We start from the raw sequence: 11,039 nt of genomic DNA, 5'->3' as shown, positions 1-11,039 counted from the left end.
GCTAAAAAGAGTTGATCCCCAATCCCCAAGATTAGATTAGATTTGGAGATGGGCCTAAAAAACAAACAAAATTAAAAAAAGCCAATTAGGGCACAAATAACAAAATTACCCAAAACAAGTCCAATTGAAGTGAAAACACCGCATAACACAAAAAAAAAGAGATTGGCTTAAAAAAGGGCCGCTCACAGACGGCTTTCTCAACTAACAAAAACCCCTTTCTTTTCTCCAATAATCTCTCTCTCTCTCTCTGACTCTGCCGGCCTTTCACTCTTCCATTTTTCCACCCACTCACACTCTCTGTTTTACCCTTTTCTTTTCTATCATATATATATACACACACTATATATATAGTACGAGTATTATTTTATTATTGTAATCTCACATCCATTTGGCTTTCTTTTTATATCTGACTATTTTCGTTTCATTTCATTGGATGACGACGACTACTACTACTTAGGTCCATTTTTATTTTTTCTTAACAAATTGACATCATCTCTGCATTTCGCTTTCATTTCCTCATTTAGGAATAATGGCGAAGATCTCTCAAAAGAAAATTGATTCTTCTTCTTCATCATCAAGTACCAACACCACCACTACTACTAAAACAGCTGTTATTAACAACAACAAAAAAACCACCAAAAGAACTCGTAAAACTGTTCAACGTGATTCGCCTCCTCAACGCAGCTCTATTTATAGAGGCGTCACCAGGTATCCTCCCCCCCCCCCTCTCTCTCTCTCTATATATATATATATACACTCCGTATTTATTTGGAAATGAATGAATGTCAAGGCATAGATGGACTGGTCGATATGAAGCTCATTTGTGGGATAAGAATTGTTGGAATGAATCACAAAATAAAAAAGGACGCCAAGGTTTTTTATTTTTATTTATTTATTTATTATTTATTAATGAATGAATATTTATTTTACTATTATTATGATTAATTAGTAATTACTAATTGATATGTTTTTGTTTGTTTTTTTGTGTATTTGGAAAAATTGGTGGTGAATGCTACAGTGTATCTAGGTAAGCTTATTTTGCATTGTCATCAATCAATAATAAATAAAATATATATATACTTGATGTATATCTCTTTTAATTATTGAGATATACGAATGAATAATGATGTTATAATTATTATAATAATATACAAAGTGGGAAAAAAAGGGATTTGATTTGAATTCAAAAGTAGTGAGTAGTGTATACAAAAAAGTGAGATGGAGATGGAACTTATCCAAAATGGTGGTGTGGTGTGATATTTAGGGGCCTACGATGATGAAAAAGCCGCTGCACATGCGTATGACTTGGCTGCATTGAAGTATTGGGGACAAGATACCATTCTCAATTTCCCTGTAATCTTTTTTAACCTTTTCCTACACTATATACATATATGTACACACTATAAAAATTTTATTTATTTATATAAATTATTTGAATTTACTATTTATCACTATATTTTGGTAGGAAGAGTTCTTAACGTGGAATGTGAAACAAGTATGATGCACCTGACTTTACTATTTGATGTTGCATCAAAGTGTCAGGTGCATTATCCTTTCGGAACTTGTCACGTTAAAAACTCTTCCTACCTGAACCAATAGGTAAGTTAGTTGTTATTAATAATTCACATTGCAGCTTGACACATATGAAGAGGAGGTTAGAGAAATGGAGAGTTTGTCAAAAGAGGAGTATATCGGATCCTTAAGAAGGTAATACTCAAACCTTATTTCTTTTTAATAAAACTTGGTGTTTAGTTTATGGTAGTCGTTCTGATTGTTGTAAATATATTCTTTATAATAGAAAAAGTAGCGGTTTTTCACGTGGAGTATCTAAATACAGAGGCGTAGCCAGGTATTTTTGCAACGATAGCAGTACTATTTTTGAGCTTTATTATTAGAATAGTACGTCGTGGGACTATCTAGTGTTGTGGACAAACTAGTAATCACTTAATTGTGGTTCTTTTAATGTGTAGGCACCATCATAATGGCAGATGGGAGGCTCGTATAGGTCGTGTTTTTGGTAACAAGTATTTATATCTTGGGACATACGGTAATTTTCTATCCTAATTTACGTCCTTATGTTTCATATCTTAATTTAATCCAATTAATTGTTGATTACGTATAAGTGAAAACTATACAATCCATAAACAACATTAAGTATAGTTTTACAACTATAACAATGAAAGTCCGAAGCATTCTGTTTGTGATTACCTGTAAACATCTCCATCAAAAGAAATCGACTGCTTGAATATAAAAAAAGGACCTTAAATTAATTAATACATATCAAATGAAAGGTGTCTTGTTTTTTGGATATGAGTATGCCAACAAAGACTGGGACTATACTTGTCTTGGTTCGGTTAAAAGTTGCTAAAAATCGAAACTAAACCAATTTAGCTTTATGTTTTTCAGTATCTGGATTAGAAGATGTATGAAATAGCATATTAAGTTTGATGAACCATTTCTTCTGCCCAACTTTATCTGAATAATTTACAAGATCTATTGTGTTTTGACTTTTGAGAATACAATAAGTTAATATTAAACTATTGCACCTTCTCGGGATTTATAGTATATATATATACGGTAAATTTGCTTGGGAAAACATTACTAGATTAATAAGGTAAAGAAATGAAAAGAAGATGCAGTTGGTATAATAGATGACCAACTTTCAACTGCTAAGTTAGCGACATTAAGAAAATTGAAAGCTGGGGTTTGACATAAATTTGTCAAGTCATTGGTCCCAACCTTCCACCAAATATTTCATGCCCATAATTTTGAATTCAATACCAACACATTTTATTGTTCAACCAAAATCTCTTCTTTTCATTCCTACATCTGCCTCCCCACTTTAGACAAATATCATACACACATACACCACCTCACCTACACTTCATTTGTCCTTTTTCTATCCAAATTCAATCATTTTTAGCTTACAAATTGATAGAGAATATATCTAGTTTTTTTGTGACACACTGACACAAGCAGTTATTTAGGCATTAAGTATCATGCATGTGACTAATTATTTAAAAAGAGATTGACAATAAAGTTAAGTTATAATTTAGATTTTGTTAAGTACTCCGTAATAATTAGAACTTTAAAGTCAAACAATGACACCACCCATATGAGGGAAAAAAGGTACCGATGGCCTGTTGGTCCTGTTAATGCATCTCTTTTCTTCCATGGATCGATAAACAATCGTAAAGCTATTTCTTTAATTTTAGGTCTTATACTTAAAAAAAAAGGTAAATGGGTTCTAAAAATCTTTTAATCAACTTTCTAAGTACTGAAACAACATATCAATCTTTCTTTTACGTTTTTAATATATATTTTGTGTAATCTCATTGGGTAAACAAAGGAGGTTTTTCATGTTCAATCTATGTGGGGAGACGAGTCTTTGAGACATATGTATGTGCATATGTTCTCGTTTAATAAATTTCTGATATGCCCCTGAACTTTGTGATATCAATAAACAGCTACTCAAGAAGAAGCAGCAACCGCATATGACATGGCAGCAATAGAATACCGTGGACTTAACGCTGTTACAAATTTTGACCTCAGCCGTTATATCAAGTGGTTAAGACCTAACAAATCAGATCCCAAAGACCCAAACGGTATTGAAACTAACTTTGAACCTAACCCCAGTAGTCAAGATCCAGGGTTAACATTTTACAACAGCAACCAACCGGAAAGTTCAAGCTCTGGCGATACAACTACCACCGTAGCTCCTCCACCAAGTGGTGGTACCACTGCTACCTCAGCCTTAGGGTTACTGTTTCAATCAACAAAGTTTAAGGAAATGCTGGAAAGGACGTCGGCAGCCGACTCACCATCGACACCGCCAGAGTCTGACTTGCCACGACGCAGCTTTCCTGCCGATATACAAACGTATTTCGACTGTCATGAATCGAGTAGCTATGCTGAAGGCGAAGATAATATTTTCGCTGATCTGAATTCATTTGCCTCGCCTATGTTTCAATGTGAGCTAGACGCATAACCATGTTGTTTGGGATTGCGTTTTGGAAGAGATTATATTATCACGTTAGACACAAATAGTAAAAGAAGAAAGTATTCCAAAAATCAAAAAATGACGGAGAGATGCAATTTTCAATAAGCAAGCTGATACTTGCTTCTTTAAAACGTTGTACTCTAAATGCAATCCCAAACTCCTCCGGAAGATCAAGCGAGCTGAATGGTGATTGTGATCTGAGAGGCTTCGGACGTTGTTGACCAGCAACAATGATCTTAGTTTTTTGTTACTGTTTTATCTGATGCATGGCTTTACTAGATGATAACTATATTCATTTTTTCTTTCTTTGGTTAAAAATCATTTGTAACTGTAGATATCTTATGAGAAGTAGACATTCATTTAGTTCTATATATCTCTTCTTGTTTATTCTGGAAAAATGGGAGAAAACCAATAAAAACGTTATGGGCATTTAAAGCCTTCTTTATTTGATTGTTTTTTTCATGTTACATTGTTTATTAAGGAAGTCTAAAAAAATACACTGTACTCTTATTTCGTTGTATTATTAATCAAGACTCGATAGTGTGATTTTGAACATTGAAGAAAAAGAAAAATCCTAATCTATACTTAGAAAGTGGTTTTTATCTTTGTAATTAGTGTGCTTGTTCGAAATGAAAAATTAAAATGCCAAAAAAAAGTAGGAAACATATATATACCGCAAATATTACTCGTTAAATACAAAATAACTTCTAATCAAATGGCATTCGGGTCAAAACAATATTCAAAAATGACTTATTAAACAAGAGGCTATGGCCTTGTTGGTTCGACCATTAAAAAAATCAAAATAAACAATTATTCATAAAACTTTCTTTATACGTCAAAAGTCCATTAAAGGGAAGTGATATAGCTATAACAAATCTTAACCGTCTACAACAATTACTGCATGATATAAATATTTTAACCATCTATAACATTACAATATAAATATATTGTATTGACTGTTAACTTTTTGCAGTTCAATAACAAATATAAATATTTTGTGATTTTTATGGTATTTGCTGTTCTGTGATTGTATTTTGACTGTTAAAGAAGCTTAAGGCTTGAGCAGCAATTAAAATTTTAAAATTTGCCAAATAACAGCGAATCAAAATCTTAATGGTGTCAAGCCCATTAAAGCTACACATTTGGCGACGGCTAGCAGCTAGCAGTTGCAATATGAATTGACAGTTTCATTAATTCATTTAGAAACCAAACTTTGAATTAGTCAGCTCAGCTGCATACATAAATGCCAATTGGAAGAAAGCCCATCAAATTAGAAATATGTGCTCCAAAATAAGTAATTTTAAGCGAGCAAAGCAAGTAACTTTTTGCCTCTAGCATCACAATAATACATTCACATAGATGCATAATTCATTGCCTCTAGAAACTTTTTGAAAATGAGGTACATCATGAGAAATGATATATAGAGATTCATAACTAGAAGTTTGATCAATTTCATAGCAATATCAAGTACTTGTTTAAGCCATGATCACATTGTGCAGCAAAGCTTTGAATCAATGGAAGCCAAACATATACTGAATGCTTGGTAACCCGTTAGTGGATATCTGTAAAACGAACATTATGTGTTAAAACTCACAAGCGAGTTGAATTTTAGATTATGAATAATGTTGCTGCGTTTACCTGTAGTCCATCACATACTTGGTCTTCCCGACTCTACCAAGCTGCAAAATAGTTTGCTTTCCATTTTTCTAACAGATAAAAAGGTTGAGGATCAACATTTGGATAAGAACAAATGACACACCTCATCTTACTAGCATAGAATTTAACAAATTTTATGTTATATGTTTGGTTCAATAATGTTCTTCCATTTTATGGCCTTAAGTTGGAAGCAAGAAAAATTTAGTATCATATTGTTTAATGGGTTGAAAGTGGCCAAATACTCCTTTTTCATTCTGCCGCCTAATCGTGTAGTTTGAGACATGTTCAACTTTTCCTGAAAATCGAGTTTGCCAAACTTTAAGTTGATTTCACCCATTAAAAATGTTGGATAAAGATGTTTGCAATTCACATTTAAGTCGGTTTCACACATTTGATTGTACCAAAAACGACTTGTTTCAACCTGAAGTTGTTTTGAAGTTACCCAATCCGACCAACATGCACATTTTGGCATAAGGAGGTCACCTTCTAAATAGTCATGTTATCCACATGTTAAGTTAAAAGACCAAGGCTTTCACCAGCTATGTCAAGTTTACCTCCATGGTCAACTGGAAATTCTTGGCTGAACTCTGTATTTTAAGACCGGTTTTCCCCCTTTTTCTGAAATCCAACTCATATTGCTTTGAAGTCTGGACCAAAACAGATCTTTTAGACAAGAAATGTCACATTCTTAAAATTTATTCAAATTTTTATACAAAAACTTACATTGTTGTAGTGTGGAACTTTTGAGAACAACTGATGTACTCTGTCCATTCTTTCTTCCCAATCATTAGGTAGTCCATTTATGTGTTGTGCCTGGACCAAAAGTATGTATCTTAAGTTTTAAGAAGAATCAGGGAATAACAATAGGAAAGAGAATTAGTGGATACCATATGTCACCTTCTTATGATTTAGGAAGATTTTTAGGCTAATCTTGTAGGAGGATTTTATCATTTTCCTTTTAAGGATATTAAATATATAGTACTCCGTATAATATATGCTACATTATGATATGTTTAAAGTGGTGTAACCTACTAACCTGAGCTGTATTCTTCAATTGCATAGACTGGTGTTTCGGAAGCCAGACCTTCATGCTCCTGTAACTTCCTGTCCAAGTTGCTATTGTTGGCACAAATCTATTTCCGGAAATGGAAAGGGAGAATATCAGTAATTGAGTTGGAAATTTGGATAATAAAAGCAACATGGTTTGGGCAAGCAATCAGAGATGGTGCTTACGTTACTAATGCTAGAAGCTTGGACTGTTTCGTCATTGGATTAAGCCGTCGTCCCTGGAATCAAAATGAACTATAAGAACAGTTCATTAAGTACATTAAATTTCAAGAGGTGATTAAATAGGTGTATTTGCTTATCAACGTTCAAAAGGGTCCAAATTATATTTTTAGTGTATTGTTTTATTCAAAATTTAGATTATGGCTAAGATAATGTACTTTTTTATAGAAAAGCTCAATGCACTGTTTATTCGCAATTATAAAGTTGTTGGAACAAAAGTTATGCTTTTATACCGGTCTTTTATCTGACCTACCCTTTTAGCAACCTCTAGGTGAGTCCCATAAAACTATATCTGACTAAAGAGAAGTTTAGGCTATGGACCTGATCCCATATATGGTACTTGGAACCCATGAGATTACAAGTTACACTCCCTACATAACTGTCATCTGCACAACATAAAATGCCTTTTGTATTTTGAGCAACTATGAACTCAGATCTTCCGCTATGACGTCTATGATAAGCCACTGCAAGTTTCCGATTTTGCCTTCCTTGACCTTCCTATAAAATTTCAAGGTATGGCCAAGTATATAATGAACACAAAAGATCAACATGATAGCATTATAAAAGAATAACATAGATGTTTGTTACATTAGACTACAATTTAGATGTTCTAGTTTGACACTTTTGGTCTTTCTTGTTTAACTTTGACCGTTTATATTTTCGTTTGTGTTTGATGATACTTGATGTATAATATATGAATGAATTGAGTTTTAAACGTATTTTACATTGATATAATTCTTATCAAGTATTATGTAACACAAACAAAAATACTTACGGTCAAAGTTGCAAAAGAAAGACTCGGGAAGTCAAACTAGGACAATTAAATTGGGATGGAGGTACTAAATTACCATATAGAAAGCAGGTTGTTACATCTAATCATCACATAAAACATCTAAATGTCGTAGCCTATAGATTTGGCAGTCGCTCATTGGCACCCTTTGTTAATTTGCATGTAATACAAATCATTTCATGAGAAAAAAAAGACTTTCCTTCTGGTGGAAATTAGACTTTTCTCAATTCATTCCAATAAGGAATCACAGCCATGAAGGTCTAAATGCAGACTCAAATAGATAACACTAGAGACTAAAGGTGGCAGTTTCAGCCTAAGAATGGGTCAATATGGAATGTGTTTTATCTCAAACATGTCAAATAAAACTTGCTCAAATGGGAAATGGCCAAATGGGTCAGAACATATTTATGAACTTAAATTCAAATTTGATGAATAATAGACTTGTTAATTGTGACTTTTTTGTTTCAACTAGTTTCAAGGAAGGACAGGTTTGATAAAGGGAGTTGACTTTCAAGTTACATTACATTGGTGTAGAGAGTGTAGACACTTCCCCCGGTTAGCCCGTCTTTTGCTTTTTCCTTCACAATAATACAAGTACACCTTCCGATGTCCACCGGCAAAGGTCTGCACAATAAAGACCTGAAGAAAACAAACACATTTGATTCATATGCACTTAATACTAAGCTAGCATACACAAATAAGGGAAATAAAAAGACGAACCTGTTAGGAAGGGTAGACCATGAGGAAGCCGGTGCAGCTTCGGAATCCGAATGATCCCAAATATTCCCCGAATTGTTTTTGCTCGAATTAACAGGTTCATAACAATCCAAACCCACTTTTGGATTCAGGTCATTCAACTGCATACACAGCTGCAACGAAGACGGCTTCCAAGCCTTATCTTTTAAACACGACTTCGCCATTGGTGCTTGTTCAGACCCAAGTACATTACAATCCACATTTTCCTTATCTTCACTCTTTTTGTTATCCGAATTCTCCTTATCATCAGATAACTTGTTGACAACATCTTGACCATTATTATTTTCCCCCAAAACACGACGGTTGGAGCTGCGATTGGGATTAAGCTCGGTAAGCGGGTTGTCATAGAGGGCATTGTACGAAGCTTGACGGGGTATCGTATCCTTTTTTGAATTCGACATCTTAAAAAGAAAGTTGAAGAGTAAATACAGAAGAAAATATTTAAACAAGTAGATTGGTGGTTGATGACATATATAAGTATATAAATAGTAAGATGGGATAGACAAAGAAGAAATTTGAATTTGAAACGAAAGTGTTGTTGGGACACGATACTTGGGAAGTGAGTTTTTAATTGAGAACCTTGTTGTATTTATGTGTTTGTAGTTTTGGTTGCTAAATAACGGTAACTCCTGTATTAATTTGGGAACTGTGCTTACAAAGCGGGAACAAGATTTGAACTACAAATTGTAGTAGTTGGTGTGTTATTAATGCTTGGTGGGGTCAACCTAATAATAATTATATAAAAATTAAAGAAGGTCAAATGTAGTCTTCAGATCTGTAGTTAATGGATATAAAAAAAATTTGTATTTTTCATATCAAAAGAAACTCTCTAAATTTTTCCCGAATCAACTAATCATCTTATTGGGCTGTGTGAAGTTGTCATGAAAATATGAGATCATATAAGCGTGTGGTGCAATGCTAGTCTGTTTTATATTTTATTTCAAAGATTTGTCAATATACACAGCCGTGTAGGGCTAGACAGAGGGCAAAACAAAACTGTTCACAACATCATCATGATATCTTGTTGGAACTTATGCAAAGGAAGAAATGATAACAAGTTATCGAACATATTGATCAATATTGGAAAGATTATTATTAATACTAAATCCACAAGTTTTTTATGATAGAATAAAAAGATAAAGAGTTTTGCCAAACGAAGCCTTAAAGACTTTCATTAAGGTGCACTAAATAATTGTACACTTATCATATGATTCAGGAGTGAGCTTTTGATATGGAAAAATACAATCTTTTTATGCACGTTAAACATTTTCCAAAAGATAATAAAAAGATAAGTAGTACTCCGTCCCATTTTAATTGTCCAATTTTGACTGGTCAAGTCTTTTTCTTTCGACTTTGACCGTAAATATCTTTCTTTGTGTTACATATTAGTTGATGAAAGTTATAATAATTAAAACTACGTTTAAAACTCAATCAATTTATATATGTTATATCAAGGGTTACATAACAAAAACAAAAATATTTACGGTCAATGTTAAAAGAAAAAGACTCAAAAAGTCAAAATAGGACACTTAATATGGGACGGAGGGAGTATTACTTGGAAAAATTAAAGTAAATTCAAAATATGAGCCTGTTTGTATTATCCCTTATATATATATATATATATATATATATATATATATATATATATATATATATATATATATATATATATATATATAGCAATTGGGATCTTCGGATACATTAACCCAAGCTCGATACAAAGCCATGTCTTCGTCTTTTTTCCAAGGCAATTGATTTTGAGTTTTTTTCTGCTCATCGGTTATTTTCTTCTTATGCTTTTGTCTTGTAGGTTTTTTTGACGGTAAAGAAACATTAACTTCAGGTTGTGTTTCTTGAACCGCCTCGACATCATTATCGTCCGATGATCCGACATGCATGCCCTTGATCATGTTAATAAAAGTGGGGTCCTGATGAAGATTGGAATCACTAAAAGTGGGTTGGGTGTTTGGACTCCACGGATACATTTTCCTAATTATAGGCTATAAAATTATGTATATCGGACATGCTACAAAATTATACAAATGTTGTATACAAGAATTGACACAAGTTGAATTTATAAAGGAAATGACACTACAAGAAATGGCACAAGCTGAATTTATAAAGGAAATAACACTATAATTAAGGAGATGTCTCACAATTAAAGAAAAGAATGCAAGCTAGAATACAACAAGAAACGAGAGACATTCACGTTAGAAATGGAACGGATAATGGTTTTTGATGTTTGGAATGCCCCCGGGACCGAAGAGGGGCGTTCCCGGGGACGCGTATTCCAATCATTGGAACGCTCTACTCATGACGGTTAAGGGATGATGTTGTGATCGTGAATAACTTAGTTTCCCAAAAATATGACAATTTACCAAATTTTGACAACCACTACACTAGTACACTGTAAGACTAACATTATCGGTGAGCGAAAATCATAGATCGTTCATTAAAATAATCAAAAGTAATGGAAGTGGTGTAATTAAATATTCAAAAGAAATGATAATGGAGATTGCAAGAAACGATTTGCTTGAGCGGAAAAACCGG

General features: G+C 33.3%; 2 protein-coding genes across 2 annotated transcripts; one reads left to right on the top strand and one right to left on the bottom strand.

Moving 5' to 3' along the window:
* The first annotated feature begins 208 nt into the window (after positions 1 to 208).
* Positions 209 to 4,371, top strand: LOC122589510 (AP2-like ethylene-responsive transcription factor At1g79700). Its single transcript, XM_043761810.1, has 8 exons — positions 209 to 708; positions 791 to 873; positions 1,019 to 1,027; positions 1,265 to 1,353; positions 1,634 to 1,707; positions 1,799 to 1,849; positions 1,971 to 2,047; positions 3,468 to 4,371. Exons 1-8 carry the CDS (start codon positions 530 to 532, stop codon positions 3,986 to 3,988), a joined length of 1,083 nt encoding a protein of 360 aa, XP_043617745.1. The 5' UTR covers positions 209 to 529; the 3' UTR covers positions 3,989 to 4,371.
* A 906-nt stretch (positions 4,372 to 5,277) lies between these two features.
* Positions 5,278 to 9,058, bottom strand: LOC122589601 (tubby-like protein 8). The gene is made up of 9 exons (XM_043761910.1): positions 8,454 to 9,058; positions 8,258 to 8,372; positions 7,265 to 7,441; positions 6,890 to 6,942; positions 6,693 to 6,789; positions 6,380 to 6,469; positions 6,211 to 6,303; positions 5,639 to 5,706; positions 5,278 to 5,562 (listed from the first exon to the last, which is right to left on the bottom strand). Exons 1-9 carry the CDS (start codon positions 8,888 to 8,890, stop codon positions 5,487 to 5,489), a joined length of 1,206 nt encoding a protein of 401 aa, XP_043617845.1. The 5' UTR covers positions 8,891 to 9,058; the 3' UTR covers positions 5,278 to 5,486.
* Between the last annotated feature and the right edge of the window lie 1,981 nt (positions 9,059 to 11,039).

Source organism: Erigeron canadensis, chromosome 2 (genome assembly GCF_010389155.1).
Source record: "Erigeron canadensis isolate Cc75 chromosome 2, C_canadensis_v1, whole genome shotgun sequence".
Lineage (NCBI taxonomy): Eukaryota > Viridiplantae > Streptophyta > Magnoliopsida > Asterales > Asteraceae > Erigeron > Erigeron canadensis.
The sequence above is the reverse complement of the archived record's forward strand: the minus strand, read 5'-3'. Positions and strand labels throughout refer to the sequence as shown.

Coding starts and splice junctions, on each gene's coding strand:
- LOC122589510 (XM_043761810.1), top strand. CDS start 530: ATGGCGAAGATCTCTCAAAAGAAAATTGATTCTTCTTCTTCATCATCA. Junction 1,354..1,633: donor ATACCATTCTCAATTTCCCT/GTAATCTTTTTT, acceptor TTCACATTGCAG/CTTGACACATATGAAGAGGA. Junction 1,850..1,970: donor AAATACAGAGGCGTAGCCAG/GTATTTTTGCAA, acceptor TTTAATGTGTAG/GCACCATCATAATGGCAGAT.
- LOC122589601 (XM_043761910.1), bottom strand. CDS start 8,890: ATGTCGAATTCAAAAAAGGATACGATACCCCGTCAAGCTTCGTACAAT. Junction 6,790..6,889: donor AAGCTTCTAGCATTAGTAAC/GTAAGCACCATC, acceptor TTCCGGAAATAG/ATTTGTGCCAACAATAGCAA. Junction 6,470..6,692: donor AATTGAAGAATACAGCTCAG/GTTAGTAGGTTA, acceptor CTTTTGGTCCAG/GCACAACACATAAATGGACT.